The 20447-nt window shown below is 36.5% G+C and overlaps 1 protein-coding gene across 1 annotated transcript in view; it reads right to left on the bottom strand.

Annotated features, from left to right (window-relative positions):
- Positions 1 to 20447, bottom strand: part of LOC135199413 (metalloprotease TIKI1-like) — a 549902-nt gene that overhangs the window by 63594 nt on the left and 465861 nt on the right. Inside the window, 1 exon segment of the mRNA XM_064227430.1 lies at positions 1437 to 1633. Coding sequence (XP_064083500.1) covers positions 1437 to 1633 — 197 coding nt within the window.

The following is a 20447-nucleotide window of genomic DNA, read 5'->3' as shown; positions in this document are numbered from 1 at the left end:
TATTTCATTTTTCGTGTTTTTTTTTTATTTAGTTACAGAAAAAATAAACGTTAATACCACTGGAAAACGATATTTCTTATATTTAAGTACATACTTTTGTTATGTATTAGATACATGTTGGGAGACTATAGTACATGAATATTTGAAATGTCTAGTTTAAATACCTCTAATAATATATCCACTCTCAAAACTATTTTTCGTTAAATTGCTATTTAATGGATACAATTTATTCCATCTCTATCTATTTACGCGTTCGTGTGTGTATTTGGCTGCAAATTCACATTATTACAATCAAAGTTAGACGACAAAATACATCTAACAAATGTTAGAATGTATAATCTCATTTTCCAATGAGATTCTATTAGTCACGAACTTCCCAGAGTTCAAATTCAAAACAGAAATTTGAAGGTATTTTCAAAAGCTTCGAATTGAGAATGATCAGAAAAAAAAGCTACTACAGTAGATTCACATCACCCGTGCATCTGATGTCTAGGCCAGTCCCTTACGACGCTCCTGATTGGCTGTTGATAAGCCAATCACAGGGCTGGAAACTCTTAGTCTTTCTCGAGAGAGTTCACATAAGCCGGATGTATGTTCCACCTATCCTGATGAATACTACTTTCAAAAGTATCCCTCAGGGGAGGTGGAGCGTACATCCTGCCAATGTGAACTCTCGAAAGAGACAGAGAGTTTCCAGCCCGGTGATTGGCTTATCAACAGCCAATCAGGAGCGTCGTAAGGGACTGGTCCTAGACATCAGATGCACGGGTGATGTGACTCTACAATCGATCTGTTTGTTTTACCTATATTCATTTGGGCAGTGCTCCAAGGTTCTTGATTGTATGGATTCTCCACTCTCAAGTCATCGAATTATTAAGTCGATAGTCACATTATTATAATATAGATATATAATAATATAATTATATACATATTATATATCTATTAGATATATATTAATTTATTATGCATTTTCATCACATTACCGTGATTTACATAGATGCATTAAGCCACCAGTGACTTGTTTGGATGAGTCGGTTATGTCACTGAAGTCCTGATTTCTCCTCCGTTGGCTGGTTCGAATCCACGAGAGGACGAAATTATTATCAACTAAAAAAATTCCCCTTCGGTTAACATATATGAAAATATATTCATTCGGAGGTAGAGTGAATTGGATATTAAAGGACATCTGTAGCTATATATATATATATATATATATATATATATAGATATATATATATATATATATATATAATATATATATATATATATATATATATATATATTCTTCCAACGGCAAGACGTCCGCTATGACGCTGGTCTTCTAATCAACAAAATTATGCAACACTTAGCCTGATCAGTCGTTGGACGGGTGACCACCAAAAAACAAAAGAAAACCTGTAAAAAAATAAAATAAAATAAAAACCTGCGTCTATTACCTGTGAGAAATTGAGGCCGTTGAGGGGCACGCACTGCTCCTCGACCCTTTCGACGGCGCCCGTCCTCTTCGTCAGGCGCTCGGCCTCCTGCGCCAGGTAGAGGTCCAGGACGGGCACGCCCCTGCTCCTGATGTCGCTCTCCGTCAGGGAGTTCACCATTAGCATCACCCACACGGGCCGTTTTCTTTCCCAGTTCCCTGTGGTGACGATATAGAAAACGGGAGGAAGGTTAGTGACAATCAAAAGTACTCATTGTTAGAAACGTTTGCGTAATTAATTAAACTAGCCAACTGCCTCTAATTTGGTAGATTGACCTGGTAATAAGAGCAATTGTGTAACTAGCACGGTTTTATTTTTATAAGGGGTTAATTATTGGATACATGAAGACTACTAATATAGAAAACGGGAAGGAGGTTAGTGATGTCAAATATAGGCAATAGTAGAAATAGCGGTGTAACTAATCTAACAAATTGCCTCCAATTTATAAATTGACCCGGTAATAAGAGCAATTGTGTAATTAACACAGTCTTATATTTTATAGGAGGTTAATTATTGGATACCTGTAAACAAATAATATAGAAAACGGGATGGAGGTTTTTTGACTGTCAAAAAGTTAAAGTATATCTTTGTTTTATCAGACCACTGAGCTGATTAACAGCTCTCCTAGGGCTGCCCCGAAGGATTAGATATTTTTTACGTGGTTAGGAACCAACTGGTTACCAAGCAACTGGACCTACAGCTTGTTGTTGGATCCGAACCACATTATACCAAGAAATTAATTTCTAATTATCAGAAACAAATTCCTCTGACTCCATGTTGGCAGAGTGGGGAATCGAACTCGGGACTACCGAATCGGTAGGCGATAACGTAAACCACTCGTCCAACAAGGAACTGTCAAAATAGGCACTAGTAGAAATGGCGGTGTTGTTAATTGCCTCCAATTTGGTAGATGGAGTTGATAGTGAGAAGAATGGTTTAACTATTTAAGGCTTATTTTTATAGATGGTTGCTACTTCTAGAATCTTATATATAGCATTTAATATATATGTAGCATTGCGTTGGATATCAGTATATGAAAATATATAACAAAAAAACATTAGCGATACCTGGACGATTAGCAGAATAAATGCACAAGGAACAGTTTTAAAACTTGTATCAAATCGATACACTGATGACTATAAATATCTTTTCAACATAATAAAGGCTATACTGTCATGGAAACACAAAGTATAGTAATGACTTAAGTGATTATGTAAACGTGGACGATGTTATAGCGATATCGTCACAAATGATTTATAACTAAAGATATCTACATAAAACTGCTTATATATATATATATATATATATATATATATATATATATATATATATATATATATATATATATATGTGTGTGTGTGTGTGTGTGTGTTTGTGTGCGTGTAACTGTAATTTTCAATAGCTATCTATAATTCAGCTATTCCACTATAAGAAATAAAAAAGAAAGGCCATAAAATTATCATAATATAACCACACACACACACACACACACACACACCAAGCACATAATCCTAACTAGAAAGGAACATTGCGACAAAAAAGAAAAGAAAAAAAAGCCAAGTAAAACAAACTATGGAGGAATGTCCCAGAAATTGGTTACACAGTATTGCCACATCGATACAGTTAACGTTACAAGCGTAACATTACCTGAAAAGTACCTGCATAACGTTACGCTCCGGTGATTTATGTTATGGCAAGTTATCCAGCACCCATAAACCAGTCTCGCACAAAAGCTAGGTATTTAGAATCTACGTCATTCGATATGTCACGTGATTACATAGGGCACGTCAAAAGACGGTCTATATATATTATCACTTATTTCAGTATTTGATTGCACAGCGAACGTTTCTTACGAATGAAAACTACATATTCAGAGCCGGAGTAAGTGAATAAATTATCAATATAATCTGGGCGTCAATTTTGCAATGAGGGTTTTCTAAGAACCAAATACCTGAAGTGAGAGTAAACATAACAGGATATATAGCTGTCATTCGTCATGATTCAAATGGTGAACCTTTCATACTTAATCACTATGACGAGTAAGTCAGTATGGCCAGATTGTACCTTTGACGATTTTTTTGGTAAAAGAAAAAAAATCGCTAAACAAACACACAGACTCATATATGTATTCATATCTATTACACACACATACATTTATACGCGTGTGTATTGTATATGAATACCTGTATGAGTATGTATTTGTTTACCGATTTTAGTATCATTTTATCTTTTTTATTATTTGTAAAAAATCGTCAAAGGTATATATATATATATATATCTATATATGTGTGTGTGTGTGTGTGTGTGTGTGTGTGTGTAAACCTCTATTCAACAGACGATTGAAACAGATACGTAACTTGTCGTACAAGTATCAACTAAACCTAAAAAAAAAATTACCTATCGTATTTCATTTCGCGGACGGCTCCGTGTGTGAAGGAATTAAAAAATAAAAATAATAATAATAAAAAGCAGCACTCAAACATCACGCGGAAAACGCTGATGCGACGGAATACTGACCAATCACGCAAATAGGCGGCAACGCCGTTAGCCCGGCGGCTCTACCAATCACAGGCCGCCATTAGATGCGCGGCATAAACGCTAAAGATGGATTTACAAAAATCTGCTTTCGGACGGCGATTTCTCACCATTCGTGTAATCGACTCTCGGAAAAATATGACACAAAAGGAACAGTAATAATAACCGTTACTTGGAATGGCTTATTTGTTATGCTCGAATGTCCATTGACGGCCTCCTGGCACGAACTGGAATGGAATTGCGTTCCAGTCGGTATTTTGGGCAGAGTCGCGTTCCACTGGATGCAGCAGGATCGCGTTCTACTGGCTAGCGACAGGGGCCGCATTCTACTCTGGATGCAAAGTTGCGTTCTGCTGGAGGCAGCAGAGCGTTCTATTGGTGACAGAATCGGGTTCACGCCTTATAAATAACAAAAGCTTACTATAACTGTAGAAGCGGCTCGGAAAATACCGGAATCCGGTCAATAACTTCCATTGAAGGTCGGTAGGTATTATCTATTACTGAACAAATGAATAAATGCCCCGGTATGTAACTGTCACTAAAGATACCATAAAATATGAACATGGAATTGACATAGTAAGAAATGAAAAGCTAATGAAATTGCGTAAATATAAAATAGGAGGCATCTCAAGGCTGAAGCTTTAAAATATGATTAACCTATGTATTCTGAAACATTTAACGAAGGAAAACATAGGATTTTAAAGTATACAACGGGATGAATTACATTTAATTACCTCCCTGTGTGCATGCTTTGAGAGAGAGAGAGAGAGAGAGAGAGAGAGAGAGAGAGAGAGAGAGAGAGCTCCTACGGCCATTCACCTACATGAAGTAAAGCATGCTTATGACCAAAGGAATGTATTGACAGCCATGCTATACACCAAAAACTCTCTCTCTCTCTCTCTCTCTCTCTCTCTCTCTCTCTCTCTCATGTTCTCAAACTAGATAACGATTTACACATACACCTTATGACCCTGAGAGTTCTGAAAGGGAAAGGTGACATACAAAATAAGGCTGAGAGTCTCTCTCTCTCTCTCTCAGGAACAAGACCAGCCATAACGACTCTTAACACGACATAACTTTGTACAACATGATAACGAATTCATTCTCGAAAACACAAATATTGACAACTGTCATACAGGATGGCAATGCTGGCAATAAGCACATAATAATAATAATAATAATAATAATAATAATAATAATAATATGATTATTATTTCTTCGTTAAGGGTTATCTGATATAAAAGAAAGCACTCCAGAACTAAATTCAGTCCATAATGTTAACTTTAACTTTGCCATTACCGGTATTTTTTTTATCTCTCTCTTTTCTTACGTCTATGTGTAAAAATTCTCCCCAAAACTGTAACGAAAAATGATCACCCGATAACGAATCTACAGAAAAAAATACAACCGTGTTTTTCTTTTCATCTTTTCTTACGTCTATGTAAACAGTCCCCTAAAAATGTAAAGAAACATGATCACCCGATAACGAATCTACAAAAAAAAAAAAAAAAAAAAAATACAATCGTGTTTTTTTTTTATCTTTTTCTTACGTCTATGTAAACAGTCCCCTAAAAATTTAAAGAAACATGATCACCCGATAACGAATCTATAGAAAAAAATACAATCGTGTTTTTTTTCATCTTTTCTTACGTCTATGTAAACATTCCCACCCAAAAATGTAACGAATAATGAATGGTCATCCGACAACGAATCTACAGACAAACAAAATCCAATCGTAAAGCTAAAAAAAATTTAATATCCAGAATAAATAAATAAAAGCGTATAGTGGAAATATAAAAACCTGCTATCATGGAATAAATCAGTGTCAACAAGCCTCAGCTACCAACGGGCAAAACCTGTCAGTCTGGACGTGTAAGCAGACCGACTCCTCCAATCACCTCTAACACAATACGTAAACAACTTCGACTTGAATTACTACTTGTCCTGGGACCGCCATGGTTCAGAGGAAGGCGCTCGCACTGGGGATTTCATATATATATATAATATTATATATATATATAATATATATAATATTATATAATATATTATATATATATATATGTTTATATATGTACTTATACACACAATATATATATATATATATATATATATATATATATATATATATATATATATACTATATATATATATATGAATTTTTATCACATCACCGTGATTCATATATACATGCATTAAGCTAGAAATGTCCTTTAATATCCAATTATCTCTACCCGGAATTAACATATTTTTCATATAAGTTAACCAAAGGGGATTTTTTTCCTTTTTTTTGATAATAATTTCGTCCTCTCGTAGTTCAAACCAGCGCCCAGCGGGGTGAGGAGAAATCAGGACTTCAGTGACAATATCGACTCGGCCAACAAGTGGATATTAAAGGACATTTGTAGTTTAAAGCATATATGTATATATATGATATATATATATATATATATATATATATATATATATATTATATATAATAGTGCTACAAACTCTAGCCGTATAATATAAGCAACCACGAATCACAAAAAGATAAGTAAGAGTAATCAGTCTTCCTTTTAAATTCTGAAAAAAAAAAAAAAAATCAGCTTCACAAACAGACACTGATAAATCACGCTCCACAAAGGGGAACGAACAACAGAAGAAACAAAACGCAAGACAATAAAAACACCAGGACGGGACCCATAATTAAACGAGACCTGAAGCTTATTTGAGCAGCCAGTAGACATAAATGATGAAACTGAAGGGCAAGAAATCTTAATGCCGACTTGTGAACAGATAGATCTGACAAAAGTACCAGGCAGACAATACAGTCGTTCTCTCTCTCTCTCTCTCTCTCTCTCTCTCTCTCTCTCTCTCTCTCAAAAACACGCACATAGGGAAGGAACTGATTTGCATATTCTCTTATGGTATACTTGTAAGTCCTGTGTTGACATTCGTTGAATGTTTCGTAATATACATATTAATTATATTTTGAGGCTTTCATCTTGATATCCTTCCAACCTTAGTATGTCTCTCTCTCTCTCTCTCTCTCTCTCTCTCTCTCTCTCTCTCTCTCCTCTCTCTCTCTCTCTCTATATATATATATATAAATATATATATATATATATATATATATATATATATATAATGTCAACATCTCATGTACCAGCTAAAAATACAAACGGTATAATGGTTACTGCTCTCACTTTCACTTCTATGTTTAAGATGGATAAGGATTAGGATAAGGATAAGGATAAGGAGAGAGAGAGAGAGAGAGAGAGATGAGAGAAGAGAGAGAGAGAGAGAGAGAGAAGGGGGGGGACATGTCATAAACATGCTACTCAACTTTAAACAAATAGAAATCCTATTCAATAAAACTAATAACACACACACACACACACACACACACACACACACACACACACAGAGCTATTATGCAGTAAGGAATCCCTTTGAAGACTAAATGCTAAAGCGATCCCTTCACGCTCTACTTCCTGTCTGGCTTGAGAGGAAGCTATACTCGAATGCAAATAGTGTACGTGTAAGTGTGCGTGTATGTGTAAGTGTGTGTGTGTGTGTGTATATATATATATATATATATATATATATATATATATATATATATAGATATATATATATATAAAGCCTGTATCCATCAACTACATCCCTTTATCTGCTATCCTTAATCTCTCTTTATCTCTGTATCCTTTATCACCTATTCTCTTTACCTTCTTTACCACTTTATCCTTTACTCTTAAGGACTTTCCTCCTATATCGTACCGATACCTGTATCCATCAACTATAACCCTTCATACTATATCCTTTTATCTACTATCCTTAATCACTCTTTATCCCTGTATCCTATAACACCTGTGTGTCATCCTACCTCCTTTGCCCCTTTATCCTTTAACCTAAGGATTTTCTTGTCCTGTATCCTATCCTACCTATACCTGTATCCACCAACTATACCCCTTTATCTGCTATCCTTAATCACTCTTTATCTCTGTATCCTATACCGCCTATAGCTCCTTCTACCTACCTCCTTTATGACTTTGTCCTTTACCGCTAAGGACTTTTTTTGTCCTGTATCCTATCCTACCTATACCTGTATCCACCAACTATACCCCTTTATCTGCCATCCTTAATTACTCTTTATCTCTGTATCCTATACCGCCTATAGCTCCTTCTACCTCCTTTATGACTTCGTCCTTTACCCTTAAGGACTTTTTTTGTCCTGTATCCTTTCAGGTCTCAATACGCTCCAGCGACCACCTGAGAAACCAGGTTTGACCAAAGGAAGGCGATGTCCTCCCCAGGGGCAACTTTTCTTGGACCCTCCCCACCCAAAAAAAGTTTCTCATTTTCCTAATTTCGAGTTGACGTGACCCGCCGTTTCCGAAGACCGGGATGGTAAGGAAAAAACAAGATATTTTGGGAAAAACAAGTTATCTACGCTAATAAAAAGGAAGAAGAAGAAGAAGAAGAAGAAGAAGAAGAAGAAGAAGAGAGAGAGAGAGAGAGAGAGAGAGAGAGAGAGAGAGAGAAGAGAGAGAGAGAGAGAGCGGGGGGTCATTTTTAACGAAATAAATATAACAGATATTCACTGATGAAAAATCAAGTAATTCAGCTACAAGAAGTTTGCTAAGAGATAAAATAAAAGTAAACTTGCTCAACCAAAAAATGGAATAAATAGTTACAAGAAAAATATACATAACTGCAACATAAATAATAAGATAAAGCATAAAAATGAACGCAATCAAACAGAAGAAATACATGAAAAAACAACATAACAAACGTTCCAACAAATCACAAACACGGAATCGAAGAGGCAGTTCAAATCAACCAAGAAGAAATAATAGGAATAAGAATGACTAAGAAATAAGATACCTGAAACAAGAGAGAGAGAAAGTAAACAAAAAATCAAAAGCTTTCATTATTGCGAAGAGACCAGAAGAATTTCTTAATTGGTTTCACAAGTCAAGTGTCCCGGCGAGGAGGCGAACTAGGTAATGCGAGAAGGAATCGTTAAACCAATTCCGACGAGGCCGAAGGAGACGTGTGTCCTGTCCTCAGGCAGGTCCTACTCGTTATCCGTCGTGCCCTCCTCCACTCTTCTCTCCTCCTCCTCCTCATTTAGGTTTTCTGTCCTTCAGCTTGTCTCTCTGTTCGTAAACTCCATTATTTTCTCGTACGTAAATTTCTGTGACCTTTTCCGTAAAGTACTTATTCTTCCCCAACTCCTTCTTCTTCTTCTTCGTCTTATCCTTCTTTCGTTCATTTACTAGATTTTTATCCTTGTGTTTGTGTCTCTTTTTACCTTCTATTCTTTACTCGTTTGTAAATTTTTGATAAAATACTTCTTCCAACTCCTCGTTATCAGAGACCTCCACTCGTCTGTGATTATTTCCTCCTTCTTCCTTCTTCTTCTTCTTCTTCTTCTTCTTCTTCTTATTCTTCTTACTCTTGTAAATTTTTGATAAAATACTTCTTCCACTCCTCGTTATCCGTGACCTCCACTCGTCTGTCATTATCTCTTCCTCCTCCTCCTCCCCTCCCCCTCCCCTCCTCCTCCTCCTTCTTCTTCTTCTTCTTCTTCTTCTTCTTCTTCTTCTTCTTCTTCTTCCTTCGTTCATTAAGGATTTCTTCTCTTCCCCCTTGTCTCCCTTCTTACATCCCAGTCTTCTCTCGTTTGTAAATTTCAATGACCCTCTTCGTAAAGTACTTTTATTTTTATCTATCTATTTTATAAATCTGTTAATTCATTTTTTTATTTTATAATAAGTGATCAATTTCTTTATTTTCTATTACCTCCTATTACTTCTTTGGAAGCTTGAATTTCAAGTCAGTGGCGCTTGTGGGCTGAATAATAATAATAATAATAATAATAATAATAATAATAATAATAATAATAATAATAATAATAATAATAATAATATTTTCCGACTCCCCGCCCCTCCCCCCATCTGCACGGGTAGCTGAGTACTATCTCCAGTCCAAAGAGGGTAACTTTATAAAATAGAGACTGAGCAAGGATCCCTTTCTTTGGATTTAACTATGATATGAGAGAGTAATGTCTACTTTCTCAATCTCAATAATCTCACTCTTATGTTAGAATTACGTCTTCTGCTACGGAATGCTATTTCTCTAACATAAATGGAGACTTCTAAGAAGAAAGTGAATAAAAATCTAAATAGCACAGTATTCCTCTTTTATCCAATATCTCCTATCTAATTCGCATTTGAAACAGAAACATATATATATATATAGAATTATATATATATATATATATATATATATATATATATGTATGCATACACACACACATTTTCATGTTCAAAGTAGCAATAAAAGTAGGATTTTAGTAACTATTGACCTGTTTTCTCTCTGCAGTGAACCCTTAATATGATAATAATAATAATAATAATAATAAAATAATAATAAACCAATATATACAAGATATTTATGTATAGTATATACACTTAATTATTCCATTTAATTTTCCCTTATCTGCCTCTCTCTCTCGTCTCTCTCCTTCCTCTCTCTCTCTCTCTCTGCTCTTCTCTCTCTCAGCCTTTTACCTGTCGGTGATTATTCTCATTAGTCCGTCCGTCCCATGCAGGTGTGGTGGGGGGGGGGTGGGGGTTGGGGGGGAGGGGACAGACGTACAATCCGGCACACACCTGGCCCCTTCTAACCACACACGCACGCCCAGGACACGCTCACAGATATTACCAACATGTTATAATAACCAGGTGCTGAGACATAATGACTTCATCTGAATATGGCTGTGCCCAGAGGCTCTATAGCTAGCTGCTCAGAGAGAGAGAGAGAGAGAGAGAGAGAGAGAGAGAGAGAGAGAGAGAGAGAGATTTGTAAAAATCACAAGGGGCCTTGTGGCTGCGAACTGGAAAGATTAAAACCAAAGGACGAAGGTTCAGAGAGAGAGAGAGAGAGAGAGAGAGAGAGAGAGAGAGAGAGAGAGATTTATAGGCATTGACTGGGGTCTTGAGGATGAGAAATTTGAGACAATAAGAGAAAAGGATAAGGATTAAGAGAGAGAGAGAGAGAGAGACTAAAACTAATGACCATATATAAAGGAATGCAAGAGGAGTCAAAGAATAAAAACTCAGGGCAAAAATTTGGGGGAAGAGAGAGAGAGAGAGAGAGAGTAGGGAGGATGAATTGAGAGAGAGAGAGAGAGAGAGAGAGAATAAAACTAATGACCATGTATAATGGAATGCAAGAAGAGGCAGAGACCAAAACCTTGGGGCAACAAATATGAGAGAGAGAGAGAGAGAGAGAGAGCCAACCAGACGAACCTAACGACTCGCTAACCCCACTCGACACCGATCAGAGTGATGACGTCACAAGAGGTGCCCTTTGGGCCAGAGTGCTGGTGGATATTTCTCTGTGGCTTCGCTGAGACCGGTCATAATTGGATTGTTGCTATAACCTCTACCTCTACCACTTAATTTAGCTGATCTGTCCCGTCCTCAGATCTTAAGAACTACTCAGGCTAGAGAGCTGTAAACTGGTATGTTGATCATCCACCCTCCAATCATCAAGCATACCAAATTGCAGCCCTCTAGCCAGAGCAGTTTTTATTTGATTTCAAACTTAAAGTTAGCCACACTCGTGCTTCTGGCAACGATATAGGACAGGCCACCACCACCGGGCCGTGGTTAAAGATTCATGGGCCGCGGCTCATTCAGCATTATACCGAGACCACCCAAAGATAGATCTATTTTCGGTGACCTTTGATTATACTCGTCCGCTGTAGCGCCTGTAGAGAAAACTCAATTTCGTCGGCGTAGTTTGTACTTGTTTAGTTTTATTTCGTTTTTTTAGCATTATAAAAATCCACTTCCTTGTCCTTTTAAAGAATTTTAAGAATCCTCACTTCACTTAGCTGATTCGTTTTCTAGCTTTATTTAGATCCACTGCCGTTTACATCAAAACGATAGGTTTCTTGCAAGTTTCTATGGTTCTGGTATTTTAAAAAGAATCCTACACTGAGATCACCTTTATGAGACGACAGTGCTATGAGGAAAAGTGAATAAGATACAATCTCAAAGGGGCCATTTTGTTTATGAATGGCGTCTTCAACATACGTAGACGGCATTCAGAAATTAGAGAAAATAATGGCGGTAGAGAAGGGAGGAAGAGGGGCATCCCATTTTGATGCTTAGATTTTTTTTTATGTAAAGATGAAGGAAATATTTATAGGATGAAGGCAATTCTAATCATGTTAAGTCCTGTTGTTTTATTCCAGTACCTCTGCCTGGCGTGCCGTGTAAACTATATGCTGACGTCACTCCCTTTAGAGCAGAAAAAAAAAAATAAATAAATAAATAAATAAAAAAATAAAAATAAAAAACTGGAAAATCCCAAGTTAAACACACATCATGGAAATGGAACCGATATAAAAGATTCAGAATCATGACGAGGAAGTAACCTTGGGAGCCATTTGGGACTAACAACGCACAAATTACCAACTTTAGGGGAATATTATCGACCTACAGTCCCACTAATGGCCAGACATATATGGTCCGCGTCCTGTACGTGGACCTTGTTTATATACGGCCCATACATATGGATCTTGGTTGCCTACGGAGGAACGTTTAAGGACTCTTACTCAAGTAGATCTAAGGGCGGCGAAGGGGTTAAGGATGTAGGATGTAGGACTTTAAATAATAATATTTAATTTGCATAATACCAGTCCTTGCTCTCTCTCTCTCTCTCTCTCTCCGAATGGAATTGCTTGCTTATAATTTCAGAGGAGCTTGCCCGTCATTATTCATACTCTGTATGTATACACATATAAGGCAGCTTCAATTGATTTAACGTAATAAATTTAACAGTAAGAGATTATTTATTTGTTTTCTGAATCAGCCAAACTATAAATTATCCTTTCCATGGAGATAATTAAATATAACTAGTCATTTGATAAAAAAAATAAATGAAAAATCGTGCATGACGAAACAACCTACATAACTCTACAGAACAAAAATGAAAAACTAACCAACAACTGAAACACAAATATAAAAGACGCTAAAACAATTACTTTTCATACTATTGTTGCCCTTCTTTCTCTCTCTCTCTCTCTCTCTCTCTCTCCTCCAATATCCTTTCACACTTCAGAACCTTTGATGTAGCCACCGCTCCTTTGTTGTCTGAGATCTTTCGATGGCTTCCCTATAAACCAACACACCTTGTGGAAGGTTTAACCCACAAGAGAGAGAGAGAGAGAGAGAGAGAGAGAGAGAGAGAACCACTACACTCGAGGGTGAGGCTGTGTATGGGATGATGGTGGAGGGGGATGAGAAAGTGTAAGGGGAAGGGGGTGAGAAAGGGTATACGAGGGAGGGGAGGGCATGAGAAAGAGTAGGGGAAGGGGAAGGGGAGAAGGGGTTGAAGGACAGGGACCCAAAGAGGCGTTAGAAGGAGCAGAAGCCCTTGGAGGTCATCCTCAGCCGCAGAAGTTTCGATGGTGGGTCTTTTGTCCTTCGGCCGTGACGAAGCCAGTGGTGGTTAGTGTGTGTGTGTGTGTGTGACGTTAAATTTACTGTAAAATCTAATTAATGTGTTTATTGTGACGTTTGATTTATTGTAAAAAATTATTTAACTTTGTTGAAGCAGTGATGAGTTTTTTTTAAATATTTATTTATCAACACATCTTGGGAGTTATGGCGTGAGCAGCAATGCAGCGGCTGAGAATCGATTTATAGGAAAATATGATTATAAAGAACAATAAATAAAAATGAAAATAGAACAATTATATTAATATGAACAAAACAATTCGCTTCATATAATTACAATTACATCACAACTATTTACGGCGAAACAATATACAACTTCAGCTCTTAAGAAAATAACAATAAGAAAATCAATACTAAAAATGAGAAATAAAAAAAATGATAAAATTAATAAAAAATAACCATAAACTATTAAATACTCAAGCAATAATGAACGAGAAACGAAACTCATTTGAAATCAAGAACTTTCAATTAATTTGTCGACTTAATCACCAGGTACATCAGTTAAAACACCGGACATACCTTAAAGCAATAATACAAAAGACCGCATATAAACAAAAACACGGATATTACCTCTCTCATATAAAAAAAACGATTACTACAAGAAGTTAATTTTATTTTGTCTTTGTCTGACCACGAGTTACGGTACTTAGAGAGAGAGAGAGAGAGAGAGAGAGAGAGAGAGAGAGAGAGAGAGAGAGTTTCACAAATAAAAAAAATGAAGTAATGAAAAATCCGCAGATACTACATAAATAAATACAAAATCCAATAATAATAATAATAATAATAATAAATAACAATAATAAAATAATAATAAATAATAATAAATTTAAAATAAAAAAATAATAATAATAAATAGAAAACAAAATTCGCCCAGAACAACTAAATAATTTTCGGATATATAAAAAGTACTCGCAGGTAGATCGCTGTTAAACCGCGCAGACGGACTTCAAAGAAATTAAAAAAGGTAAATATTAACCTCAAGCAAACGTACGGCGTCCCCCCCCCCCACCTCCCCTGGGGGATCGATCACCTTCTATCTATGGATTTGAGTACTAAATGGAGATTATATTACCGTAGATATCATTGTAACATTATTAATTATAATGCGTAAATAATGATCAGTAGTCATGTAATTTCAGATCATATTAATTTTCGCTAATTTTGTAAATAATAATAATAATAATAATAAATCAACAACAACAACAACAACAACAACAACAACAACAACAACAACAATAATAATAATAATAATAATAATGGACGAAGGCAGAACTTCGCAGCATAGACCAGAAAACCAGGAAACATATGACAATACAAAGCACTACACCAAGAGCAAATACGGACAGACTATACATAAGACGAAAGGAAGGGGGGAGGGGACTACTAAGCACAGAGGACTGCGTCAACATCGAGAACAGAGCACTGGGGCAATATATGAAAACCAGTGAAGACGAGTGACTCAAGAGTGCATGGGAAGAAGGACTGATAAAAGTAGACGAAGACCAAGAAATATACAGAGACAAGAGAATGACAAGCAGAACAGAGGAATGGCACAACAAACCAATGCACGGACAATGCATGAGACAGACTAAAGAACTAGCCAGCGATGACACGTGGCAATGGCTACTGAGGGGAGAGCTCAAGAAGGAAACTGAAGGAATGATAACAGCGGCACAAGATCAGGCCCTAAGAACCAGATATGTTCAAAGAACGATAGATGGAAATAACATCTCTCTCATATGTAGGAAGTGCAATACGAAAAATGAAACCATAAACCACATAGCAAGAGAATGTCCGGTACTTGCACAAAAAGAGGCATGATTCAGTAGCAAAAGCCCTCCACTGGAGCCTGTGCAAGAAACACCAGCTACCTTGCAGTAGTAAGTGGTACGAGCACCAACCTGAAGGAGTGATAGAAAACGACCAGGCAAAGATCCTCTGGGACTATGGCATCAGAACAGATAGGGTGATACGTGCAAATAGACCAGACGTGACGTTGATTGACAAAGTCAAGAAGAAAGTATCACTCAAAGATGTCGCAATACCATGGGACACCAGAGTTGAAAAGAAAGAAAGGGAAAAAATGGATAAGTATCAAGACCTTAAAATAGAAATAAAAAGGATATGGGATATGGGATATGCCAGTGGAAATTGTACCCATAATCATAGGAACACTAGGCACGATCCCAAGATCCCTGTAAATACCACCCAGTCGCATGGGAGGACTGTGATAGACCACAAAAAAAAAATAATAATAATAATACAATCGAAGGTAAGGAATTTATACTACCGAGGGAGGCTGACGGACAACTGAGCAGATTAATCAAGATTATGCTCTCTCTCTCTCTCTCTCTCTCTCTCTCTCTCTCTCTCTCTCTCTCTCCAATTATTCGTATACGGATAATACTGATCAATTCCTTATACACTTATATGTGCGCGCACACACACATAGTATAGTAATCATTTATATATATCACGAAAAATAGAAATTTACTGCATAAATTATATCCATAACATATGGATCACCTTAACTAACCATTTTTAAGTCTTGTATCCAGTGATGATTCATTATTTTAAACTTCTACCCAAAAATCTTTTAAAATATTCATATTTTAAGATTTTCAATTAAAAAGGATTATTTGTTTCGTCAACAAGGGAGAATAATCATAGGGAACTCACGGGGACCTTAATTTACTTAGAAAGTTTACGCAGAACAAACTGCACATTTATATATAAAATAAAATAAAAAGTACAGAGAAGCTGAGTAAATATACAGCATACTTCATCAATTTTTTTCACTTCTGTACATATAGAGATTCTATCTTAAGTCTATTTAAATGAGTAGTACTCGACGTATAATCAACAGCACTGAGAATTTCGTAAATAATAATAATAATAATAATAATAATAATAATAATAATAATAATAATAATAATAATAATAATAATAATAATACAGGTTTTATTAAAAATGATGGCTATTTCAGCCGCGTTTATTTTGTAAAGATGTTTCTCTATTCTTCTTATTAATGACTTTCTTCTGTACTCGAATTGGTTATTAAAACGCCAAATGGGGGATTCATGTAAAAAAAAAAAAAAAAAAAAAAAAAAAAAAAAGCGTGGTATTTGGCGTTGTAATAGCCAACTTGAGTACAGACGAAAAGTCAGTCATAAGAAGAATAATAGAGAAACTTCTATACAAAATAAACGCGGCTGAAATAGCCATTATTTTCAATAAAGCCTGTACTAATAAAGGTTCTTCTTCCAGCATATAATAACAGCAACAACAACAACAACAACAATAATAATAATAATAATAATAATAATAATAATAATAATTTTCTTCTTCTTCTTCTTTGTCTTCTTATCCTTCTTCTTCTTATTATTATTATTCATTATTTCCACTAAACCCCATTTGATTATGGGGGAGATCAGAAATCTGGGTAAGGAACCTTTAGAGGTGGGGTGGCTGTGGGGGGGGGGGGGGGTGGGGGGGGGGGGGGGGGCAGGGGGAGGGGAGAGGGACCATGAGGAAGCGCTCCTCATCATTTATAACAAAAACACCCTGAAAAGCTCCACTAGTATCTACGAGACAATAATGACCCTCGCCAGCCAAACTCCACTGCCAAAACACCCGACTTACGAAAATATATGCAAATGGATGGATTAACTTATCAAAACATCAGATAAATATTCGAGATAACGGATCGGCTAAATTACTCTTTGAAATTACGCAGTCTAATGGAATATCAAACAACATCAACCCTCCTCTCCTTCGTCCTTGAGAGAGAGAGAGAGAGAGAGAGAGAGAGAGAGAGAGGATCGAGGTTAACCAAACCTTGAATTAACAAAAAACAAAATTCATCTATTAAAATAAATCATATCTTATGACACGTCAAAATTAACATTACGAAACCCTCTTACTAATTGTATATTAATTCCAATGAATTTTTTTCAGTGAGAGTAATAGAGTTCAGTCGACTACTTGGACGGGTGACCACCTAAGAGTACCAAACAATTCACTGCCTGGTCATGGTAATCAACGTTAAAAAAAAAAAAAAAAAAAAAAAAAAACACTGGGCGTGGCCAGTGCTTTGACAAGTAACTTCCGAGAGCGGTATGTGTCACATTGAGACGTGAAGAACAGAGGAACAGGTATTCTTTCACAAACGGTTGAGAACAGGTAGCAAATCCAGAATAGTATTTTGTCGGGGGGAGGGGGAATCGCCCCCGAAGAAAAAAATCCTTCGGTAAACAAAACAATCACAACAGCGCAGAACAAAATACCAACACGCCCTTAATAAGCAGAGAGGACAAGCGGAAACAGCCAATTTGAGGATTCCTCCGCAGCCGTAGGAGAGAGACAGACGGAATAATTAAGGCATATATGGAAGCCCATAAACCTTCCTCCTTCCAGAAGGGCTTCGTTCCCCCCGTTAAATTAGGCAGTTCTGTTAAAAACGACAGACAGGCGATATCCAGGAACGTGTCTATATAGACGTCGGCCGGGGGAGGAGGAGGAGGAGGAGGAGGAGGAGGAGGAGGAGGACGTCGGCTCGTAAATCACTATTTACACGACTGGTTTTTGAAGTGTTGGCAAACACCAGCGACCATTCCATCCCCTTTCATCTAACACTTCACAGAGATGGAAAGAATGTGTATCCCGTCTCTCTCTCTCTCTCTCTCTCTCTCTCTCTCTGCAAACATGATTAAAGGCTGTCTAATTTTCTGTCTGTAGCCCACTCACAAACATAAAATTGGGAGCAAAATTATTTCTAGTTATTAATCTCTCTCTCTCTCACACATCCATAGTTAAAGGCACTGCCTCTACCTGTCTATTTGTAGCCCACTCACAAACATACGATTAGGAACATAATTAGCTGTCTGGCAGTCATCTCTGAATACTGAATACTGCTCTCTCTCTCTCTCTCTCTCTCTCTCTCTCTCACAAATACAAAGTTAAAGGTCGAGAACTGTCCACGGACCTAGCAAACGTGAGCTATGAGTGAATCACAGCTAAGGCGCCAGCTATGTTTGATTGTGAAACGGAGTACTGCTGATGCCTGTTCTGGAAAATCCATCAAACCTATGGAAACTGGAATAAAGCTCTGTTATGAGTTTACAAAACCTAAGTTAATTCTAAAGCATGGATAAAAGAAATGTTAATTAATATATCTATATATGCTTATATATATATATATATATATATATATATAATATATATATTATATATATATATATATATATATATATATATATAAAGCAGTGTCCATTGATACTACACAGACTGAGGGTAGCATAGAAATTAGGGTAATGATGCAGGTGACGAAAAATCAAGGTCAACAAAATACACGCTACAGTGCACAGTGTGCAACAAATAATAAAGAAAACACATAAAAATGGTGAAAAGACTGTAATCTGATAATCGAAACTCAAAAAGAAATATTAACAGAAGAAATTACATCCCAACACTGAACCTAAGGGGCAGTTCAATGTCGCCACAATTATTGAGAGGTGACATATTTAATTTGAATTAAAAAAAAAAAAAAACTCAGGTTTCAAAGGTAACATATCTCTTCTTTTCACAGAATGAGTTATTGCAAATTTACTTGATGGGTAATTATATTGTTTAGTATTGATATAATCAGTGCTGTTAATAGCAATTACTAATGTTCATTTGAAATAAACTCGGACGTTCAACCCGCGTTTAATCCATCTCTTCCCTCCGACCTTGGGACCTGCAGGATTTTATACCTCTTCTCAAGTCAGACCCTAAAAAGCTACATTAACTCATCAGCAGCAGATAACGAAAAACAAGAGCGGTCGAGAAATGATAAAGGGGAATCTTCTGAGCAAAGTGAGAGACGCTGCTCCTCACTTGGAGGAGCGGCGGTCGTTCCCTAATTAAAGGGAGAGAAATATGAACTGGAGGAGGAGGAAACACGAACGAACTGACAAGCACTCCCGCGGAGTCACGTGATTCTGTAAAAGGCTTCTCCGTCTCCACCTAGGGATTGAAACTGATCATCAGTTTCTAAAGAGGGTTCGAACTTGATTATGACTGTTAGACTTTTTGGAGGGTTCGGACCTATCTCACCTCTAAGATAAGGATCATAAGCTCATTATAATGAGGGTTCGAACCTGATTTCACATCACATTAAAATGAAGGGTTGATATTGATTATTGAACTTTAATAAGGGTTCGAACCTGTCTTCCCTCTATGATAAGGAGTTGATATCAAATAGTGAACATTACTGAGGGTTCGAACCTGTCTCCCCTCTATGATAAGTTGATATCAAATAGAGAACATTACTGAGGGTTCGAACCTGTCTCCCCTCTATGATAAGGAGTCGACATCAATTATTGAACATTACTGAGGTTCGAACCGGTCTTTCCTATATGATAAGGAGTCGATATCAAATACTGAACATTACTGAGGGTTCGAACCTGTCTACTCTCTAAGATAAGCATCATAACCTAATTATAATGCGGGGTCGATATTAAATAATTAACATTACTGCGGGTTCGAACCTGTTTCCCTGCATGATAAGAATTCTCTACACAGGAATGGGAATATGATTGTTAAATTTTGTCGAGGGTTCGAACGAGTTTCCCTCTCTGTTAATGCTCGTAACCAAATCAAGGAGCATAATCTTATCCAGGGTTCAAACCTGATCATAAAACATCACATTATAATGGAAAGTCGATATTGATTATTGAACTTTACTGAGGGTTCGAACCTGTTTCCCTTTATTATAAGGATTATCTTCATAGGAACTGGAACATTATTGTTAAATTTTTTTTACGGTTCGAACTTTTCTCCCCTCTATGATAAAGATTATAGCCTCATTGAAGAGTATATATCTATAATGAGGGTTCGAACCTGAATACAGAACATCATATTATAATGAAGTGTCGAA

This window comes from Macrobrachium nipponense, chromosome 23 (assembly GCF_015104395.2).
Source record: "Macrobrachium nipponense isolate FS-2020 chromosome 23, ASM1510439v2, whole genome shotgun sequence".
Classification (NCBI taxonomy): Eukaryota; Metazoa; Arthropoda; class Malacostraca; order Decapoda; family Palaemonidae; genus Macrobrachium; species Macrobrachium nipponense.
The sequence above is the reverse complement of the archived record's forward strand: the minus strand, read 5'-3'. Positions and strand labels throughout refer to the sequence as shown.